Below are 23,958 nucleotides of genomic sequence, written 5' to 3'. Positions count from 1 at the left end.
TCAGGTCATGATCTCACGTTTATGGGTTCAAAACCTGTGTCGGGCTCTGTGCTAAGAGCTCTGAGTCTACAGCCTGCTCTGGATTCTGTGTCTCCCTCTCTGTCTGCCCCTTGTCTGCTCACACACTCTCTCTCATAAGTAAATAACTCTTAAAAAATATATTTGTAAAGTGCTTAGAACGGTGGATGGCACTATATAGAAGCTAACTGTCATGATAATTAAGAAAAAAAATAAAGTAAATGAGGTGGATAAAGAATGCAAGTGAAGCATATGATTTTATTTATCTTTTTTTTTTAATATTTATTTATTTTCTGGGAGAGTACAAGCAGGGGAGGGGCAGAGAATTTGAAGAGGGCTCTGTGCTGACAGGCTGACATCTGCTGTGGGGCTCGGGCTCATGAGTTGTAAGATCATGACCTGAGCCGAAGTTGGACACCCCAGCAAATGATATTAAATAGGGCAATTAGGAGGGCACATGGGTGGCTCAATCGGTTGAGCATCCTACTTTAGCTCAGGTCATGATCTTGCGGTTCCTGAGTTCAAGCCCCACATTGGGCTTGCTGCTGTCAGTGCAGAGTCCACTTCAGATCCTCTGTCCCCCTCTTTCTGTCCCTCCCCTGCTTGTGCTCACCCAAAAATAAATAAATCTTTTAAAAAATAATAAAAATAAATAGGTCAATTAGGGAAGACCCTATTGAGAGGCTTCTATTTATCAAATACATGAAGAATAATGTGGGTGTCTGTGGAAGGATTCAAGGCAGGGGGAATAGACACAAAGATCCAAAGCAGCAGACCACCAGGTAAGTTAGAGGAGTAGCAGGGTCAGCGTGGCTGCAGAGAACCGAGTGGTAGGGAGACTGGCAAGAGAAAAGATCAGAGATGCATCTGAGAGGCGCGAAGAGGTGTGTGAGGGTGGATCACATGAAGCCTTCACTCCACGTGAGATGAGGAGCCTCCGGAAATTTTCAGTAGAGTAGTGACATGCTCTGACGTATAGACACATTCTGCAAGGAAGCCAGGGCAGAAGGAGGAGGACTTGTTAAGGAAGCCCCTGCAATAATTCAAGGGAGAGACAACGGTGGCATGGGTCAGGGTGATGGCAGTGGGGTGGGACGCATCTGGATAGAGCAGTTACAGACAAGACAAGTTCTTGAAGTGGACATGGGATGTGAAGGAAGTATGAAACCAATGATTTGAAACCAAGGATTTGGGCTGTGGCCCCTATGAAAGTGTAGAAACAGTCATTAACTGATCTGGGAAAAACTGGAGGAGGAAGAGGTCTTAGGGGTTCTGTCTTGGGCATGTGAAATTTGTGATCTTTATTAGAATTACCAATCAGATATGGAGTAGGTAGATTATATTTAAGTCTGGAGTAACAGAGAGAGGTCTGGGCTGGAGGCAGGAATTTAGAAATTGTCAGCGTAGAGATTGTAATTAAAGTCATGAAACCACATAAGGCCGTCGGGGTGTCTGGTTGGCTCGGCTGGCGGAGCCAGCGACTCTTGGCGTTGGGGTAGTGAGTTCGAGCCCTATGTTAAGCCCAGAGATTACTTAAATTAAAAACAAAAAACAAAACAAAACAAAAAACCTCAAACTTAACGTTAAATAAGGGCACTAGGGAGTGAGTTGTAGCTGGGAAAGAAGAGGAACAAAGACAGAGTCCAAGGCACTTCAGTGATAAGAGGTCACAGAAACGTGGAAAAGCCAGTAGAAAAAACTGAGAAAAATAAGTTGACTCCAGACCTCCTTTGCCCTGAAGCAACAGAACAAGGTGAATTTAGGTTTTACAGGTCCTATCTAGAGAAGAGGACACAAGTCAGAGCTCAGGGTTTGCCCAAGTCAGGAATCTAACAGGAAACCAGCCCAGTTCAACTGAAATCCTAAAGGGCTCTGGCATTAGTATAAGGATGAACCCAATCCGAACATTACCATCCTTCTGCCATAACGACTCCTCAAAGGGCCTGCAAGGAAGTTTCTCAGTAACAAACAGAGCAGAGACAAACAAACAAAATACAACAGTGCTTGAGGGTTCTAACTCTAAGCTTTCACATGTTTGGAGCCCAAATTCATACCATGGAGGTAATCCTAAAAACATGTCATGGCTTAGTAGTCCCTTCAGGTATTTAGCTGAAGCAAATGCATGAAAGTATCTTCATGAAAGTATCTCGCTGGATGAAAGTATCTTCATTCCAGGCCTCAGCGAATTTCCCACAAAGAGTTTTAAGGATAAATGAGAAGAAACTAGTCGCATGTCATCAACCATATAAGAATACAAACATACCAAAGGGTAACTTTCACCAGCAAAAGCAGATTTCAGGTATAGCCATTATCAGTTAGATAAGAAATAGTAAAATGAGTAGGTTTATTAAGTTTAAAGAAATAGAGAACAAACCTGAAAACAGTAAAGAAGAAACTATAAAAAAGAAAATGGAGGGGCACTTGGGTGCCTCAGTTAAGTGTCCAACTTTGGCTCAGGTCATGATTTCATGGTTCATGAGTTCGAGCCCCACATCAAGCTCTCTCCTGTCAGTGCAGAGCCCACCTCAGATCCTCTGTCCCCCTCTCTCTGCCCTTCCCTGCTCATTTGTGCTTTCTCTTTCGTAAAATAAACAAAAACTTTAAAAATAAAATAAAAAATAAAAAGGCAATAGATTATTTGAAAAAGAACCAAACAGAACATCTAGAAATGAAACACAACCAATATAAAACTCAACAAGTGGGTTTAAACACAAATTAATCACAGCTAAAGTCATAAGTTGTTAATTGGAAGATTAGACAAAATTATGCAAATCTCAACCAGGTACACAAAAAGAAGGAAAATGTAGAAGAGAAGTCAAGAGATGTGGAAGACACAGGGCAAATGCTGTGCTAAGAAATATACATATATAATCAGAGTTCCAGAAGGGGATGAGAGAGAAGCTAGGCTACAGCAAATATTTGGAGAAATAATGTCTAGGAATTTTCTAGCATTAATGAAAAACTCCAATGTACCAATTGAAGAAATCCAACAAATCCCAGTAAGTTAAATAGGAAGAAACAAAACCTAGATATATCACAACATAATTGTGGAACGCCAAACACAAAGAGATGGTCTTTCAAAGTAGCAAAAAAAGAAACGGAAGGAGCGCAGCCGGCTAGCAGAAGAGCTCTCACTCGCTCTGGTTAGGCAGGTGGGCGCCTTAACAGACTGCGGCAATCTGCACCCATCAGGCAGATACTTTAGGATGGGGCTGTTTACATAGATCTGACTGTTTTGACAAATGCGTAAGTTATGTTCATTGGCAGAGATCCAGCTCTCTCACAAATATTTAAATATTCAAAGGATTCTCTTCTTCCAAAGAAAAGAAAGCAGAACTGAAATACATGTCACCCAAAATGAGACAGGGATTTTATTTCACTCCCACTAGTACTACGTGACTACAGATATGAGGCCACTTCAACCTGCCCATTCCCTGATGACGATTTGAGAGTGGAAGTTTGGGCCATAATTCCCATACATATCTTGGTGTTTCGGTCACTGTCCACTGAAATGAGGCTAGGCCCGGCATGCAATACTCCTTTCTCCTCAATATGAAGAGGGCTTGGACTTTGGAATAACAAAGACTGGTGGAATCAATTAGGCCAAATACCTAACCTCCAAAGGCAAAGTTTCCTCAACTACAAAATAAAGATAATAGTGTTCACCTTCATTTAATCATTCAACATGCTTTATTAAGAATATTTTAAGTGTAAGGCAATGGAGACATAAAGATATATGTAAATACAAATATAAGCACATATAAAGACTTTAGGAGAAACAAAGCATGGTACTGATAATCAGATCCTTCCGTTCCAGGCAGAAGGATGAGTCTGCTCTGGTGAATATGAGCAGACCATGAAGAAAGACCTGAAGATACTGACATGAGCTGTCACCCAGCTAAATGGTCCAGCTAGACCATCACACTGAGCATGTCATTGTGACAAGCTCTGTCCACAACCTGAGAGATTCCAATCACCGTGGTAGCTTCTTCTCTTAAATCTTAGCAGACAAGCAAGCATTATGATACTCTGAGGAAAGTCTCTAATATGAAATATATGGACAAATCCTAAGAGAAACAAATCAAAATGGAGGAAGAAGAGTATGCAGGGAGAATTTTTTAAACGACCAAGTGATATTTTCAAAGGTAAGAGAAGATATTTCAAATAACATAAAAACCAAGATGATTACTCCTGTGTATGCATATTTGTTGTATATACATACACATACATCTACTTCTTTATGGAAGAAACATCTAGAATACAAATAAGAAATCTATAGGTTAGAAGATAAAGGCCAGGGAATCTCCTACAGCGCAGAAGGAGCAAAATATGGAAAATGAAGGCCAAGAAAACAGAGGACTAGGCTAGAAGGTCCAATATAGGAATGACAGAAGTTCCCAGAAGACAAAACAGGGACAATGGGGAGGGGAGATCAATGAAACAACTCAAGTAAACAGGCCGAGTTTCCACATTGACAAAATTCAGGAAGCCCATGCCACGCACCATGAAGTAAACCCAGACCAGGGCACATTGTTATGAAGCTGAAAAACATCAGGGACAAACTGACAATCCTGTACATTTGCAGAGACTGAAAACAGGTCACATAAAGAGTCAAGAATTAGAATGACTCTCTACTCCTTAGGAAGCAGTGGGAGCTATAAAGCAACAGAACAATCCCTTCCAAATTCTGAAGGGAAAGAATTTCTAATCTCTACCAAAACCATCATGAAAAGGTGAGAGTAAATTAAAGAACAATTGAAGAAGTGCGAGACCACAGATATTTTACCTCCTACTCAGCTTCTCTCAGAAGCGGCTCTGGGATGCTGCACCGACATGAGAAAGGACATAAGAGTCCAAGAGGAGGACACAGGGCTCAGGAAACAGTGGAGAGAGAATGAATTGTCAGGATAATGCTGAAACAAGGTTCTGGGATGAGGCTTCTGCAGAGGGACCAGCTCAGAGGCTCGGAGGGATAGTTCGGCACAAAGAGAAAATGAAGAGACAGAAGAATGTGAACAACCTACAAGAAGATGCAGGTGACTGGTGAGCAGACTGGGGTTGAAGCACCGTGACACTCAGATGAAAACAAGGAACAAAGTTACATAACTATTTACTCCAGGAAAGACAGGAAGTTGCATGGGAAAGAAAAAGTTTCCTATATGGCTTAACTGTGAAATGCATTTTATAATCATCATAATATAAGCATTAAATATGCAGCGAACCGAAATCATGAAAGAAGTCTCCCTTGGGGAGAAAAGGAGGTATAAATGTGAGCTGGGGATAGGAAGAGGAAAGAGCTGAATTTCTCTTCCACGATGGGACATCACTACATAAGGCCTAAAACTGAAGAATCGAGAAATGTCAATATGAGCATGTTATTTAGACATATAATCAGCTACAAAAGATGGAACTGGCGGCCTCTGGGAAAAGGCACATGGGGGTTTGGCAGGAGAATGGGAACTGCTGTTTCTGGTAACATCTGCAGGAGCTTGCTGACTGAGTCGTCCCCACCCTGATAACACACAGGAACTGTGCTCACACTTGAGACCCGCCCCAAGCAACTGATGCAGAATCAGAGGTGCTGGGGCCCAGGTACAAATGGTTTTGAGAAGGAATCGAATGTTTCTGATACACAGAAAGGGTTGAGAACAACAGTTTTAAACTATATGGAGGAGCTTAATTCTCATAAAAATAAAAAGGTAATATTTAAAAGTATACATGAAATGTTTGTATTTCTATGAAGAGACATTAGCAAACGTGTTCATGAAACATTCATATACGTGAAACATACACAGTAAAGTTGATCCTCAAGAACTAATAATCACACAGTTCGTTTTCACTAGAAATATGTTAGATGGTAATTTAAGACTTTTCACACGTTTTGTGGGAAAGGTAAGTATCAGACACTTTCACATGTTAACACAGACAACTGCATACTTGATTTAGAGGCATCAAATTGTACTAATATTTAAAAAGAGCAAACTGGTCTTTGCTATGCTCTGACTTGCATAACGCATATGAAGATAAGTACGTTCTGGACAATGTAATTTTTTAAAGGAGTGATATTGCATGTGACATCAAGAACACACAAATGAACAAGAAAAGCTTTCTATTAGTCCACTGTCATCCTGGGTTTCAGAATATTGAAATCTCAAATTAAATCATGACATGTAATTAGGGAAATACATTTCCAACTATGCACAATGGTGTTTTTAAAAATCAGCATTCAATACCCATTCTGTATCCAAACAGCACTTTGGAAATAGCAGGCACATAAAATGAATGATATTCTTGTGATTATAAAAGGGGGTATCAAATATTATCCAATCAAATCGAGGGAAATTAAAAGGTTGCTAAAATACTCTAAATGCCTGCCAGATCATACTCAGTAAGACACTGGGCCTGGTACATCAACATATTGTCACATCATTCACTTAACTGTAGCAAACGATTCCTTGTCATTGACAAGGTCACAGAATGTTTCCTGGACTCCACTGGTTTTATAGATTTAAACGAGGTAGCCAATAAGCCTTTTCTTTCCTTCAGCAGCTTCCACCCCCCTCAAAAAGATTAAAGGCAACAACATACATGATTCAATAAAGTAGACAGCTAATTTTCCTAAACATCAAAAGTTGTGAAACTTGACAAAATGGGTAGCAGGATATACGCTGAAAAATGTAGGGTGGATTGGATACTCTTGAAATTCAGACACTAACTCTAGAAAGTGAAACTAAACATAAAAATTAGATGGGAAACATATGTTTGGGGTCATCTCTTGGCTAGCAGACATTTATTTCCCTTATTCTCCTAAAATAAATCTTCTAATATTTGCTTCTCTATCTAATTATACAAACACCCACAACAGAAAGAGTTTTAATTGGCAGATTTGTGTTCCTAGCATATTTCTGAACATATTGTTGATTAATGAAATATTGCAACCACACACAAAGGACTATGAAGATTGTTTTCATTTTCCTGTAAATTACTGTAGTTTGAATCCTAATATCCAACTTTAAATTAAGTATTTCACTATGGGCATTCTTTGTATAGTCATTGAAACCCATTGCTTCAAGAGAAAATATATAACCAAAGGCTTTTCACTGTAGAGCCCTGTTACTTATTTCAGCATTCAAGGCCATCTTTTTTTATTCACTGTCACAAATTTAAAAAAAAATTAAGTGCCTCTAAAACAATATATGTTGCTATTCAGACTGTGATTGGGTAAGATGGTATAGAAATTTCACTTAAACTATAGCAGCTCAGTGTGGAGAAGGGGAAAAGTCTGAAAACTAGAAAATAAAATTTTCCTATATACTCCTACTCCTATAAAAGAAAATTACTCTGGGTTATATAACAAAAATAAACCTCCCACCAGAGATCTTGGAAATCTTGATTTTTTTTTCCTGCAGGAGGATTTATTATTTTCCACTGAGTGTCCATTCATGCGTTTTCTTCTTGTTTCTATTCATAGCACCAGATCCTGACTAGCATGCACAACCTCAAAAGAAAAGAAAGACTAAATACAAACTGCTAAATTTAAAAAAATAATGATAAAGCAAAATAAAAAGGCGCATGTTAAGACTGGTTACCTGGGGGTGGTGCCATGATGTGTAACAGGCACAACGGCGCTGCTGGAACTCACCTTGTACGCGACGCTGTTGGATGAATCCACAATGATAAACAGAGGCTTCCTCGTGAAAGGATAGAGGTCTCCAGGATGAAGGCTGGGAAAACAACCAAACGGTAACGATGAATAACTGTACGACTACACCGGCCAAGTCTCCGAAACTTTACTGTTCAGAGTTTGGTCTGCTCACATCTCCTTTTCATTATGGCACCGAGCAAGGAAACAAAGATAAATTCAGCAAAAGACAAAACACGTCTCTATTTATTGGGATAGACAAGTTAGCAGTTTTATCTGGAAAAATATTCAGAGATAATTATTATTCAGGAATATTCTAGCTAAAGAGAAGTCTATAGATACACAGATGGAGAAAACATACAACAGGAAAATCCCGCGAGTCAGCACTCAGGTGCTTGCTTAGTATTTAAAAGCTCCTTCTAAGAAAATGTTCTCAAACCAAGAGGCAACAACACACCCAGATTTGTATTTCAGTGAGTCTTTTAAAATACGTATCTATCTTAACAAGTTTTAAAATTTCAAGCTACACCTTAATATTGTGGATAATAAACAGAGGCTCCCCTTTTACTATTCTATGCTTCCTCTGTACCTTTGCATCAGAATCAGATGGGGTGCTTGGTAAACATATAGATTCACTGGCCCACAGACCTCTGGCACCCAAAGTCCAGCAACATGAGTTTGGGAGCCAATGCTTAAGAAAAGGTCACAATTCTGCGCATGCTCTCTTTTCCATAGCCTACGGGACAATGTGTTTATGTGTAAAAATATTAATGTAAATGTAAACATAAATATATAAAGTGATGTGTCAATGAGCGATGTCATCAAACTTCAGTATGTTTCAAATATAAGTTTTTCTTTTTTTTTTTAATAATACAAGTTTTTTTTAAGTTTATATACCTTGAGAGAAGGAGAAACAGAGCTGGGGAGGGGCAGAGAGAGAGAGAGAGAGAGAGAGAGAGAGAGAGAGGGAGAGAATCCCAAGCAGGCTCTCCACTGTCATTGTGGAGCCTGACATGGGGCTTGAACTCATGAAGAGCGAGATCACAACTTGAGCAGAAGTCTAGAATCGGACGCTTAACCCACAAGGTCACCCCGGTTGCCCCAAACATAAGTTTTTCTAATATCAATCATCTACAACTAAGGTCAATGACAGTACCCACATATGGCTTCAAGGACTGTTAGCTATTATACAGATAATTTGAAACATCTGTGTCTCTGTCTTCCCTTCCTCATTCTTTAATATGAACAGTTACATCATTTTTGTGTAAAATACTATTAGAAATGCAGTTTCAGACAAGTCCAGTCTCCTTTATAACCAGATTGCTGTCTCTCAGCTAGAGGAATTCTAGAGCCAATAATGGCCCAAGCAGTGAATGTGTTGTACTTAGAAAAAGAGTGAACATTCATAGATGAAATTTATTTAAAATCATACAACTAAGTTCATTTTTACTACATCTAAATGACAGAAACTTGTATTTTAAAAGCCTGCATTGATGTTAACATGTATCATGTCCTGACATATTATTTATGTACACACGTACAGTCTCCTCTTTCGCTGACATATAATACTCAATGAGAATTTTAAAAATAAACAACAGCCGAAAATTCTAATTTCCTAGGATAGTCAGAGCCTGAAATACCACCAGAATCCAAATACGTGTTGTTATATTCTGAGGGAATATTCCTCATACTAGAAAAAGTCCCCATTTCACTTGATGTTTTCTATGACAGACCTATAATTTTTATAATAGAGAGAGACACCAGAATACATACCAGTGCATTTCCTTGTGGGACTGATTTCGTTTGTGGATGGCATCTCCATTAATAATATCCCGGTTACTATTAGTGAGTACTCCGCCAAAATCGTAAGGACCTATAAAAACAAAGGGAAGAATCCTAGACTTCAGCTGGAGAATAACATTGATCTGATGCTTGTGTGAATCTCTCACTGATACAAGTGGAAGATAATCACAAAACATTTAAATCATTTTAAAATTTAACATCCTAGTTCAATGCAATATTTAAATGATTTCAGCATGTTGCCTGTTTCAACATTTAAAAAAAAATCATTTAATTATTCATCAGTCCTTCAAACAGAAGATAATGAGAAACAAAACAAGAATCTACTGCACCTCCTTATTCTGGGTAGTAAAAGGGATGGAGATATGGGATGTTCAAAATGATCTTTATATTTCAAGCAAAATTAAAATCTCACATTCAACCAAATTATCTAAATAAGAAAGTTGCAGAATGAAGTCCTAATAATTTCTTAAATATAATTTTAAGTGAGCCACTAATTATAAAATTTAGGGAAAATTTTTGAGTGGGACTTGAAAATTCTTATTAACACTTCATTTTTAAGAAAAGGAATGCCAAACCTTGGTGTGTCAAAAAATCTGTTATTATCACTCTTACATCAGCCACTGTACTTCCAGTTTTAAAGTTAGTCTTTCCTACTGATCACATTGGTTAGTTGAACTCTTGTCTAAATGGAACAGCTATGGGATGTTAGGAATCACCTCTCTCAAACGACCATTTACTTAGGACCTACTGTATTTTATAAAAGGAAAAGAAGAGGTCAGTATGTTAAATGGGAGCCCAGAAAACATGATTCAACAGTTTATGTTATAAAACATGGAAAAAGGGGCACCGGGGCGGCTCAGTCAGTTAAGTGCCCGACTCTCGGTTTCAGCTCAGGTCATCATCTCACAGTTCATGAGTTGGGAGTCCCACATCGGGCTCTGTGCTGCCTGTGATTCTCTCTCTTTCCCTCTCTCTGCCTCTCCTCTGCTTACTCACTCTTTCTCTCTCTCAAAATAAGTTTAAAAACTTCAAAATCTCCATTAATTAAAAAATTTTTTCATTTATTTAAAAATAAAATTCCTAGGATCATTACAAAAAACTTCAAAGTTTGTGTTTGTGACTGTGTGTCACTTTTAACGTTGTGTTATATTTTAGCCCATAAAAATCACTGCAATGAAAAGACATTGAGATTTATTTTGCTTTGTTTTCATTTTAACACTTTAAGAGCACCTGTGTGTCATGCAAGGAAGATGGCAGGGACATGCACTGTATAAAGGAATGCAAATTTCAACAAACAGATGAAGAGGAAAATGTTAAGGATGTTAAGAAAAAATTTTTTTTGTCCTGACAAAGATTTAATTGCCTAATTTACATTCAAGTTCTCATCTATTCTGACCAATTTCATATATTCTGGACTCATATATTCTGAATGGTTTTAAAAAGCTTTTATTCTGAAACAGCATCCCAATATGCTTCAGGCTGAATCCATAAAACGAAATAAAGGACAGAAACAAAATCATGACAAGGACTTGAACTTTCACAGTTACAGCAATGTACTGATTTCTACAAAGACTTTCAGCCACAATGAAGCCGCTGACCAGATTCCCTGACACATTAACAGCCCAGAAAAATTCAATGATGTGGAGTCGAAAGTTAGGCTCAGTGATTCCATGTGTATAGAAATATATATGTGCCTTTGGCAAATTTGACAGTGAGGCATGCTTTTAGTATGTGAATTTGCTGATGATTCGTGGATCAGTATAATATTTCAGCAAAAAAATAGACTGGGGTGTCTACAAGATTGCCAATTCAACAAAGAGACCAGGCTTCAAATCTGGAAGCCTCTCTGGAAAGCTTGGGATGGTCTGCGGGCTATGGGCCATCATCTTGTAGAAAATAAAGAGAATTCAAGCCCTGCTCATGACAGGGAGCATTCCTTTATTGTACCTTCACTATCAGAACGACCTGTGGGGAAAACGCCAGTGGCTGACAGGTAAATCAGGAGTACGCTATTGGCGGGCAGCTCCTGAAATTAAAGAAAATCACATATACAAAACAACGCACAGTTTTATTCAACGTTTCTGACATGTTAACGCTGCAGGGACAACAAGAAGCTAATGTAAGGTATCACTGTCTTCTCCAAGAGGACAGTCACTCTTGCTGGTTCCAACTCATAACTCTTTATACATCAAAGAGTCATTATGAATCTATAATCTATAACTATTGCCAAAAGTTTTGAAGACATTTTCTGCCTTAAAAAACCTCATCATTTAGAGATTGTTCTCTGCAAACCCTGAAATGGTAAAGTAAAGATCCTGACTATTAGGTCTACAAGGTAAACTCCTGCCCCGGCTTCCTCCCCCTAAACTCTGGGAGGAATTCACTACTTCCATGGTTCTTTCAGATGACCACAGGGCTCCCCAGAGCCGCCTGAATATAGAGCACGCCTGTGCACTCTGACTGCTATGTCTACAGTACGTTAGTAATAACAACCTGGAGAAAGAAGAATGATAATTAACCAATGCTCTCCTTAATTAAGGGTAAGGAACATTCAAAACAACATGAGCAATTTCCATTCCCAAAATAGCTGTGATTAGGTATACTGAATGTGGATTTCATTTTCATATTTTATCTAAATTCTTGACTCAAATATTCAGAGAAAAGAATGACTCTCAGATTCTCTTTAGGGCACCCCTTCCCCACATAATAAAAAGTACTGAATCATATATACCTTAAAAGATGCTGCTAAGAACGTGTATAGTTGGCTGAAGGTTGGTTTGTAGAGCAGATACTTGTGGGGGTTTTCTCGTCTGGTAGGTTTATCAGCTGATTCCTATATTTACACACAGAAAACAAGACACATACGGGCTGATTTTAACAGATGAATTATCAGTGCCGATTTTTACTATACTCTTCATCAAATAACTTTTTTTTTTACCCCATGTTACTATTATTGTGCTTATCTCTCCTGTGTCTCATCGAGAGAATTTTTTTTTACATTTTTTAATGTTTTATTTATTTTTGATACAGAGAGAGACAGAGCATGAGAGGGGGAGGGGCAGAGAGAGAAGGAGACACAGAACCGGAAGCAGGCTCCAGGCTCTGAGCTGTCAGCACAGAGCCTGACGCGGGGCTCGAATCCACGAACATGAGATCTGACCTGAGCCGAAGCCGGAGGCTTAACCGACTGAGCCACCCAGGCGCCCCACATCGAGAGAATTCTTTATTCACATGCATAGCATTTGTTGAATAGCAGCAGCATTCCATGAGGAGCAGAAGCAATAACGGTGTTACCAAAATTGCAAATGCAGAGAGATCACCTGCATTCCTGGTTTATTCATCTGTGAAGCTAAATTCATTGGCTCCCTTTCCAGGGCTTGTAACATCCGGAACATGTCAACAGTCAGCTCACTAAACTTAACCTGCAAGGAAAACAAACCTTACCATTAATACAGTACACAGACCTAGAAGTCTCTGATCGTATTACTCCTGACATTCACGTATACTTAATGACACAAGGTAATTTATTCCCCAGTGTTTTATTATAAAAATTTTCAAAAGACAGAAAATTAAAAGAATTATACATTGTATCTAGATTCTATACCATTAACATTTTCTGTATTTGCTTTATCATGTATCTCTCCATCTATTTATATCTCTATCCATCAATTTTCTCGGGTATTTTTAAAAATGTAAAAAGCAGTCATGTAAACAACAGGACCTATATTAGGGTCCTTAAAAAATACATGCTAAAAAACAAAAACAAAAACATTTGGCAAGGCAGCCTGCTGAAATAGCGCTATGGCCCGTATTTCATAACCTCTTCAGTACACTTTGGCCTTATGCAATGTTTAAGACCACATCCTTTTCTGTTTTGAATAATATACAGAACTTGGGGCAGGGAATGTCTTTTTATTATTATTGTTTTTTAATCATGTTAAGTTTATGCTTTCTTCCCCATCACCTATTTCACCCTTCCCCCTACCCACCTCCCCTCTGGTAACCATCAGTTTGTTCTCTATAGTTAAATATCTTTTTCTTGGTTTGTCTCTCTTTTTTCCCTTTTATCATTTGTTTTGTTTCTTAAATTCCATACATGAGTGAAATCATATGGTACTTGTGTTTCCCTCACTTACTTCACTTAGCATTATACTCTCTAGCTCCATTCATGTTGTTGCAAATGGCAAGATTTTAAGGTTGAAGAATATTCCATTGTATATACACACCACCTCTTTTTCATACATACACTCATCTACTGATGAACACTTGGGCTGCTTCCACAGTGTGGCTATTGTAAATAAGGCTGCAAAGAACATAGGCATGCATTTATCCCTTTGAAAATATGGTTGTGTATTCTTTGGGTAAATACCCAGTAGTGGAATTATTTGATCATAAGGTGATTCTATTTTTACTTCTTGGAGGAACTTCCATACTGTTTTCCAGAGTGGCTGTACCAGTTTGCACGTCCACCAACAGTGTAAGAGGGTTGCTTTTTTTCCACATCCTTACCAACACTTGTGTCTTATGCTTTTGATTTAGCCATTCTGATAGGTGTGAGGTGATATCTCAGTGTAGTTTTGATTTGCATTTCCCTGATAATGAGTGATGTCGAGCATCTTTTCATGTGTCTGTTGGCCATCTGTATGTCTTTGGAGAAAAGTCTGTTAATGTCTTCTGCCCATAGGCAGACAATGTTTTAATTTAAATTAAATTTGCAAACCAATGGCTTTTAAAAGCTAAAACTGGAGAAGTACTAGAAAAAGTTAACACTAACAAAAATGAAAGGTGTGAGAAGGACCCAAAATTAAGACTTGTGTAAGTAATCCATATAGAAAACTGTGTTCACTCAACATTTTTATGAGATCCCATAATTTCCAATAAACTTATATTTCTGGTACATTAAATCCTCATCATCATGGAATTACTCTGTCACCAAAAAAATCTGGAATTTGCTATGACAAATATACCTAAAAATAATTCTTCCTTCTTTTTTGCCTGACTGTAAAAGTAATATACAGATTTAGAAGGTTGTAAAGAAGAAAATAAAAATTACCTATAATTCTGCTATTCAGAGATAAACCTTTTATGATATTGGTAAATTTCTTCCTAGTCCTTTTGCCTGTGCATATATGTATACAGACATGTTAACATATATGAAATAATTCTGTTTACATAGCTCCATACCAAGTTTACTTTTACTAATTATATCATGAATATATCATCCTCTGCAATTAAAAATTCTTTCTAAACCTTTAAATGCCTGTAATACAGCCCATATGTGAACACTGTGTAATTTAATCAAACATCTCCTCGCAAATGGACTTAGGATATTTACAAGGAAATAGTAATTCTGTAATAATAAGAAAGTGCTATTTTTCAAAGTGAATTTTAAGCATAATTCTGTCACAATTCTTTACCTGGTTATTACAATTACCAATAATGAGTGCATCGGCCAGAGACAACTGTCCCACGATCATGCCCTGTTCCAGCAACGGTGCCCCTGTTTCAGCAAGGCGATTAGATGTGATAACAATGGTATTATCATCATTCAATACCATTACAGGGTCCGCCTGGAGAAAAAAGCAGTAAGTAGTTGTTGGCTATGGCAAAGTGTCAATATGATAAATTATTCCTTCTTCTTGACGTGTACAATACAATAAAAACATACATCACGTACGCATTTACTTCTCCATAATTATTACAATCTTTCTTGTCAAAAACTGACCTCAATGAAAGCTGCTACTTCTTGAAGCACCAAGTTCCATTCCACTTGATCTTCAGTATTAAAGCGGTGAGTATAATCTTCGATTTCATCTGATAATTCCTGATTTTAAAACATCACAAAGGAAAACAGTTATGGGGAAAAAACACATACAAACAGAATGCTATATTGTACCATATTCTCTCTTTTTTTTTTAACATTTATTTATTTTTCAGAGACAGATCATGAGCAGGGGAGGGACAGAGAGAGAGGGACACACAAAATTGGAAGCAGGCTCCAGGCTCTGAGCTGTCAGCACAGAGCCTAATGCGGGGCTCAAACCCATGAACCGTGAGATCATGATCTGAGCTGAATTCGGACGCTCAACAGACTGAGCCACCCAGGTGCCCCCATACCATATTCTTGACAGAAACTGATATAATTAAGAAGCTTGATTATTATCAAAATAGAGAAGCTTGAGTATTATCAATATACGGTCCCAATTATAGTCCAAATGAAGAAAACTACTTTAGTTTGCTTTTAAATAAAAGACTCCAGAATGATACACATCAACAAGATCTTCATAAGATCCAGAGTGACGTATATCTACTCAATTCTAAATCAGCAATTGATTTATTTTTTTTAATTTTTCATGGTTTATTTTTTAAATTTATATTTGAGAGAGAGAGAATGTGAGCAGGGGAGGGTCAGAGAGAGAGGGAGATATAGAATCTGAAGCAGGCTCCAGGCTCTGAGCTATCAGCACAGAGCCCAACGCAGGGCTTGAACCCATAATCTGTGAGATCATGACCTGAGCTGAAGCTGGATGCTTAAGTGACTAACCCACCCAGGCATCCCTGTAATTGATTTATTAAAGGTAAAACCCCAAGCTTTTAACGCTTAAAAACAAATGAAGGCTGTCTCGATGATTTTTTTTTTTTTGGATTTATATCATACTGTGTTTTGGAAACACTCTTATTAGTAACTAGAGGTGGAGCCAGACAGAGAAGGACCTGCCAAAAGTAACATCTGATACTTGAGTACCAAAAATTAAGTATGCCGCTCAAACAGCTGGCTGAATGCAGAGTGCAGCCGGAAGAGGGGGTGCAGTAATTAGGGACAGTAGGTGAGCCCACCTCTTATTTCCCTGAGGTAATGAAGGACCCTGATGCCCACACAGTAAGAGGAGGGAAAAACCCAAACTCATTCACAATACCTTTGTAAAACATTAATGCTTCTTCTAGACCCAACCTTTCAATTATTTCCTCTTAAACCAATTATTTTAACTTTTGTTTGCATTTTGTAACCATCCATTGATGGATGGTGAAATGCGAAACACGCTTAAGGGACAAAAACAAGGAATTAAGAGAATTGTCTCTGGCTAGCGTGTATTTGAAATATGAAGAGAGTGGGAATATTCTTTTAGCATTACCCTTATCTGAAGTTACCACACTTTTGAATGTTGTAATGGTTTAGATAGTATAAAATTGTTTTCTATCTTAAATCTATTCTTTAAAAAGCAGTTATCCATACATAATTATAGAGTAGGATTTTAATAATTTTATTTATTTTAAAATTTTACTTCTTTTTATTTTATTTTGAGAGAGAAAGAGAGAGTGTGTGTGGGGGCACGCATGTTCACACACACGTGGGAGAGGGGCAGAGTGAGAAAGAGAGAGAGAGAGAGAGAGAGAGAGAGAGAGAGAGAGAGAGAGAGAGAATCCCAAGCAGGCTCCACATTGTCAGCGCAGAACCTGATGTAGGGCTTGAACTCACAAACTGTGAGATTATAACCTGAGCCAAAATCAAGAGTCAGATGCTTAACCGACTGAGCCACCCACACACCCCAAGATTTTAATACTTTTAAAGTACATTTACCTTCACCAAATCCTTCACAACATCCATTTTGTTGAGAAGAAGACAAACTACGATAAATCTTGCATAGTATCGAAGCTTCTTAACAACCAACTCAGGTCTACGGCAGATAAATGGGAAATTACTCATTAGATTAAAAAAGAAAACATGCTCTTTGATTTTTCCAACTTTCTGACAGCTTTTAAACTCTTTTAGATCCTATTTTGCACAATAATGAACATTTCTGCATATAACCTACAGCTGCGTTGAACACATTTCTTACTCACAGATTCATTATGTTCATTCACAAATTCATTCATTGAACAAATACCCACTGAGGACTTAGATGCATCAAGCACCCTGTTAAGTGCTAGAGAAATGATTAAGACAAACAACTATAGATGCAGCCCCCTCTTCATAGATCTCCGAGGCAGGAAGCTACCTAATACATACCGGAGACGTACAGACACATAAACACAGCGGAATAAGTGCACTGACAGGAGAAAGGATGCTATTTGAGCCTACAGAGAAAGCTTCCGAGAGAGTGATGTTTGAGGGAAGACGATAAAGAGTAGAAGACAACAGGCAGGACAATATGAGGTGAAAAGAGAGAACATTCTTCGTTTTGGAATCTTATTTTCTGATATTAATATAATCAAACCAGGTTTCCTAGGTTTATGGTTTGTATGCCCTTTTTCTATTCCTTTACTTTCAAGTTCCTGTAACTTTTCACTGTGACCCATTTTTTCTTAATGTTTATTTATTTTTGAGAGACAGAGAGAGACAGCATGAGTAGGGGAGGGGCAGAGAGAGAGGGAGACACAGAGTCTGAAGCAGGCTCCAGGCTCTGAGCTGCCAACAGAGTCTGATGTGGGGATCGAACTCAAAAACTGTGAGATCATGATCTTAGTTGAAACCAAGAGTTGAATGACTGAGCCACCCAGGTCCCCTGACCCATTTTATGCAGACAATGTATAGTTAGCGATTTAATCCACTTTGACAATATCTGCTTCATAGACTCAGGTACTTGGACCATTTACATTTTATCTTACTGTTGCTTTGGCAGGGTTTGGATCTCTTACAGTGCTTTTCTTTTTCCCTGAGTATTTTGTTTTGTTTTTATAGAAAGAGAGCACAAGTGGGGCAGAGGGGCTGAGAGAGAGAGAGAGAGAGAGAGAGAGAGAGAGAGAGGCTTAAGCAGGCTCCAAGCTGACATGGAGGCTGGGGGCTAGATCCCACAGTCCTGAGATCATGACCTGAGCCAAAATCAAGAGTCAGATGCTAAACCGACCGAACCATCCTGTGCGGCTTCCTAGTCGCCCCTTCTGTGCCCTCCAGTGCTCTCCCCAGTCTTTTATATCTTCCATCGCTTGCTCACACCTCTTCCTTACTATCTTTAGCTTACGGCTATTTACAACCAATATTGTATCTCTTCACACCTGACCCTGTATACTCACCCCCAGTAAGGGATATCAAACCTGGTATTTCCAATTTCCACAACCTACATTACAATTATAATAACCTTACAAAAGTAGATTTTTTATAGATGTTTGACATTTTCCATAATCAAAAATTTTTAAATTCCTCTTTGACCCAGGAGTTATTTAGAAATGTGCTGACTAATTGATAAGATTTATTGACTTTTTTGGAAAACTATGTTGTCATTCTTAATTTTTAATGGCACCATGGTTAGACAGCATATACTTGAAAATAACTGAAACCTGTCTTGTGTCAGGTGTAAGTCAATTTCACAAAAGCTTCATATAAGTTTGAAAATTAAGTGAATTCGCTTGTTGTAGGCAGTTTTTAAGCACAATAGATCAAGGTTTTAATTATGTTACATAAATCTCATTACTTGTCTTATAATTCATAGACATAGTATATTAAAAATCTTGTATATTGGACCATGTGTCAACTTCTCCCAGAAAATATGCCAATTTTTTTGTTTATTATAATGTTACATTAATGGGCATATAAAAGTTTAGAATTTTTATATTTTTTGAGTTGTTCCTTTTATCATTATGAAATAAAGCTCTATCCTTAATAATGCTCTCTGCCTTAGATACAGTGGCATTTCAGGGTGCCTGGGTAGCTCAGTCAGTTGAGTATCCATCTCTTGATTTCAATTCGAGTCATGATCTCAGGAATTGTTTGTGGGTTCGGGCCCCATATGTGTCTCTGCACTGATGATGTGGAGGCTGCTTGTAATTCTCTCTCTCTCTGACCTTCCCCTGCTCACTCTCAAAACAATAAATAAACATATATATAGGGCTTTTCTTCCGCTTGGTATCTATTTTAGCTTTTTCTGTGTACCTTGTATCTTTGGGAAATCTTTTGTAAACACTAGATTACTGGATTTTTTTAAAAAAGGCATACTGATAATTTCTGACTTCTACCTAGGAAGTTTAGATCACCTTCACTTACTATAATTACCAGTGTACTTGGATTTATTTCTACTTTGGTTTTGTGTGTGTGTGCGCTAATTATACTTTTTTTTTTTTTACACATTCCATTCCTAACTTCCTAAAGAAATCCTTAGTAGTTCTTTTATGTCACCAAAACCAACCATTCTCTTGCAAGGTTGTCACAGCACTGGTCACAGGGTTAATAACCTGAGGATTCCACCTACTGTCTTTTCTTTTTAAAGATTTTTTACTGTTTATTTATTTTTGAGAGACAGAGACAGAGCATGAGTGAGGAAGGAGCAGAGAGAGACAGAGACATAGAATCTGAAGCAGGCTCCAGGTTCTCAGCTATTGGCACAGAGCCTGAGGTGGGGCTCGAACTCAGAACAGTGAGATCATGACCCGAGCCGAAGTTGGATGCCTAATGAACTGAGCCACCCAGGCGCCCCTCCCCTCTCTTTCTTGACAGCTGAACTGCTGTCAAGGACAGGTGATCTGCTCAGTCAGCATCTCTAGGTGTTTTGGGAAAACTAGTTTAGATTATCTAGCCTGCCACACTATCAGAAATGGAATTCAAAACAGGAGGAAAATTTGCAGGATGATGCCAATTCGTAGTTGAAATATTAATAAGACAATTCTTTTCATGTTTTGGTAAAATTAAAAGGTTCTATGGGTCTGTATCATAGATTACACTCCTATGTCATACAGATTACATAAACATCCTGAACAATGACTGGGAAAATTTTGTAAATGGCCAGACAGTAAATGTTTCAGGCTTTGCAGGCACATAGCGGGTCTGCAGCACATTTTTTCTTTTTTCATAGCACTTTAAAAATATAAAAAGGATTCCAAGCTACCAGATGGTTCAAAAATAGGGCACGGTATGCCAACCACTGTATTAAATAAACATACAGAAGTAGGTGGATGTATTCTATTTTGGAAACCACTGTGTTGAACTGCAGCAAAGCACAGATAAGTAAGTCCGTGCTGTCCACATATACACACAAGAGGCTGTCCCAGGCAGGGCCACAGTCCACCGCCTGATAACATGAAACTGCAGAAGAAAAAAGCATCCAGTGAACCACACTGGAAAGGTCCACATCACACCCTCCCTATAGACACCGCTGCCAGGAAGTGTCAAGGTCCTCAAGTTTAGATTCACGTTTCCCACAACATGAAACTTCCAATACTGTCCCCACTGAATTTGACATCATGATTTTCTTGACATCTGGGCACTTCAGAACTGTAGTTTTGTCCAGCCTGCCAGGCCCACTCGTTCTAAGACACTCCCTCTTTATACATTTCCCTGAGAAACTATTTTCTGAGGTGGCTTACTGCAATGTGTCCCCAAGCTTCTAGGTACTCAGAAATTTCACCATCCCCACATCTAACTCTGACCAGGTTCAGCCTTAGCCATTTGCAACAGTCAGGGTTTGTGGCTCCTAGGACAAGTGATTACATGGCAACATCTCGTCTCCTCTACTAAATAGGACGGGCCCTTGGCATGAGCATTTGCTGATGCTTAGTGACAGGCAGTCACTTTGGTGGTTGCTGAAATGTACCATGCCTCCTGGCTCTAACACAGTCTGTAGGTACTGACACAGTACCGAGAGGACCTGCGCTCTGAGGAGAGATTTTTGCTTTTAAAGCAGCTGTGAAATTGTGCAATACTTTCTTACTTAGTTTTAATCAACCAGCTATTCATTTTAGCAGCCGTCACCAACTGCTACCTTGACTGTCCCCCTGCTCTGTCTGAACGAAGAAACAAACAACCTACCAACTGAATAAAGTCCTTCCTAAAGTACAGGGAGCAAGGGAAGGATTCTACACACAGGGTTGTCCTTTGATGCTAATTTAGTGGCCTAAGGCAAGAGACTTTATCGTCATGGTTCCAAATACTCCTACCTCTGTTCATCCGCCTTGCTCTAGGAGGCAGCACAGGAAAACCATTCATATGTGGCATTTGCCATTAGGACAGAAAATGATTTTCATAAATGAAATTGCTGGATTTGAAGCCAAGGGGCCCAAGGCCAATTTCCCTTTGAGTAAATTAGAAAAAGCAGAAAAGTGAATTATACAAGGTATTTCACTGTTGCTTAAAATAGTTTTTTCCTTACATGTGTTTTTCGTGCTGAGAAGACATCATAAAGCCTTTCTGTGTATTTTTATTTATTTTTATTTATTTTAAATGTTTTATTTATTTTTGATACAGAGAGAGACAGAGCATGAGAGGGGGAGGGGCAGAGAGAGAAGGAGACACAGAACTGGAAGCAGGCTCCAGGCTCTGAGCTAGCCGTCAGCACAGAGCCTGATGTGGGGCTCCAACCCACGAACGTGAGATCAGACCTGAGCCGAAGTCGGAGGCTTAACTGACTGAGCCACTCAGGCGTCCCTCTGTGTATTTTTAGAAGTAAAATTTACCTCACCAAAAATTCAGACAAACTGAACAATATGAATAAAGAAAAGCAGGTGGGAGTCTGACAAAATAGAAGTGTAGTGGAAATACGTGAAGGAAGCCATAAGAAAACCTGAAGGGGAGGTAACTAACGGATCTTCTGGTGCAAGAGTGAGCACAGTGACGACTTCGGGGGGGAAATGGAGACTCTAGGATCTGCGTGCCTTGCGTGTATCAAGCAAACTCCTCTGGACGAGCCTGAACGAGATCTTCTAGGGCCTGAAGGGGATTTACAAGAGTGAGGCTTTCCAAAACATGTTGCTGTTTAGCTGGAAGGCTTATGATAGCCAACCACTAAGTGTTCTCTAGAAAAAGATGTCAAAATTATGTTTTCATCTACTGCTAAGAGAATATAATCTTTTTACTATATAACAACCGTGAGTTCTGTTGCTGGCAGTAGGCAGGACATTCAGATCTTCTGTGCCTGAACTTTCTCTTCTAACAATTCTTGGAATACTAGCAACAAAGATTCTCCAGGAAAACCCTGACTTCTTCAGCAATTCCGTCTTCATCTGGAATTAACATTAGTCTACCTGTGCCCCAAATATGTCTGTAGCTCTCCTGAGAAGAGAATCCTCTGGAAGGAAAAGAGAACACCTGCACACCTTCTTTTCTTTCTTCTCCTCTCACCGCAGCGTCTACCACACTGCCAGAGGTGTAAGTGCTCAGTAGATTACTACTGGGAATGAATGATTTCTACGTGATTCTTTTTTCCTTAGTGGGGAGCTATGCAACTATAACATATCCGGTTTATAAGATACTATGTAAATTGCAATAGTAGCCTTGTCTTTAGTCCCACAGACAGCTGTCAACAGGCTTCTGAATGCATATGAATTCAAATTACACAAGCTAAAAAGAACAAAGGTTATCAGCTAAACCTCACTTTGGAGGTGCTTCTCTTCTATGAAAATTTGTGTGACCTTAATCTTTCATATAGAAACAATCAACCCCTTCTTTGTGCTCTGACTCCACTCGGGTACTGTGACATCTGCTAAAACATATATAACATTTATTGCTTTTAGGTAACTTACCTCTGTATGCTGAAGAAGGTCTAGATACATTGTAAGGCACACAATAAAGCCCATTTAAATGAATAAAAGTTATAAACAAATGTGTACTTCGCTGCATAATTTCGACACAGACTAAAAATTCGAGTGTTTTAGCACTTTATAAAAACATAGTAGGTGCATACCTGTCCTCTTTATTGACTTGAGAATAATATGATCTCTGTCTGATTGCAGAATAGAAGGAGAAAGCCTCATTCAGATAGCTGGTCTCAGATGTGCGCAGGCTATGGGGAAAAAAATCTTTATATCTGACAGTGTCTCAAACTGTTTATGATGAATATTGTTTCATTCCCCTGCTATTCCTCTACACAAGGGGAGGGGAACGACTAACCTAAATTTGAATCAGCAAAACAATGATCACATCACCATTGCAATATGTGTAAAAATAATGATAATTAAAAAAAAAAAAAAAAAACACCTCCCCACTGCTCCCAAGCCTTTTTTGATGCCAATCCAAAGTACATATTATTTTCATTCTTTGAGGGATTCTCCAAATAGCACTCCACCCAGTTACATCTTTCCACCAGACCTTTCGTGACCTTCCTCATATCTATACACGGTCACTTGTCCTTTGGTTCATTTCTTCAGTTTTTTCCCACAGGACTCAGAAATGGACTAGTCCATACTAACCTTCAGAAGGTGATGTATGAGGTTCCCTAACATGTTTAGTTTTACAAGGGACTTCTTAAGAAAATATTCTACCCCAGTGGTTTTAACAGGGGAATGATGGATGGCATGCCAAAAGACAGAAAGAGGAAGACATTCCATATGGTCTAAGCTTTTTATGATATAACTGATATTACGTTATGAAATTTAGATTCCTAAAAGGAGTTCTCTTCTTTCCTTGACTCATCACTAAGGATATAATCAAAATTATCTTTATTTGCTTTACAGGACCTTTTAGATATACCTTACAAGTATGAGTTTTAAAGTATTCCCCCCAAAACCACTCATTCAAACACACAAGTTACGTATTAAGATTTAAGCGAAACCATTAAGAACTATGAATTCAT

At 38.6% G+C, this 23,958-nt stretch overlaps 1 protein-coding gene across 1 annotated transcript in view; it reads right to left on the bottom strand.

Annotated features, from left to right (window-relative positions):
• Nucleotides 1-23,958, bottom strand: part of SCAI (suppressor of cancer cell invasion) — a 138,080-nt gene that overhangs the window by 20,705 nt on the left and 93,417 nt on the right. Inside the window, exons 6-14 of the mRNA XM_029920735.1 lie at nucleotides 23,071-23,169; nucleotides 17,043-17,139; nucleotides 15,189-15,287; nucleotides 14,881-15,033; nucleotides 12,784-12,885; nucleotides 12,195-12,296; nucleotides 11,411-11,489; nucleotides 9,434-9,533; nucleotides 7,661-7,742 (exon numbers count right to left, since the gene is read on the bottom strand). Of these exons, the coding sequence (XP_029776595.1) occupies nucleotides 7,661-7,742; nucleotides 9,434-9,533; nucleotides 11,411-11,489; nucleotides 12,195-12,296; nucleotides 12,784-12,885; nucleotides 14,881-15,033; nucleotides 15,189-15,287; nucleotides 17,043-17,139; nucleotides 23,071-23,169 (913 nt within the window). The remainder of the gene's footprint in view (nucleotides 1-7,660; nucleotides 7,743-9,433; nucleotides 9,534-11,410; nucleotides 11,490-12,194; nucleotides 12,297-12,783; nucleotides 12,886-14,880; nucleotides 15,034-15,188; nucleotides 15,288-17,042; nucleotides 17,140-23,070; nucleotides 23,170-23,958) is intronic.

The sequence above is a fragment of the Suricata suricatta genome, chromosome 13, assembly GCF_006229205.1.
Source record: "Suricata suricatta isolate VVHF042 chromosome 13, meerkat_22Aug2017_6uvM2_HiC, whole genome shotgun sequence".
In the NCBI taxonomy this organism is placed as follows: Eukaryota; Metazoa; Chordata; class Mammalia; order Carnivora; family Herpestidae; genus Suricata; species Suricata suricatta.
This window is presented reverse-complemented; position numbering and strand designations above follow the sequence as displayed.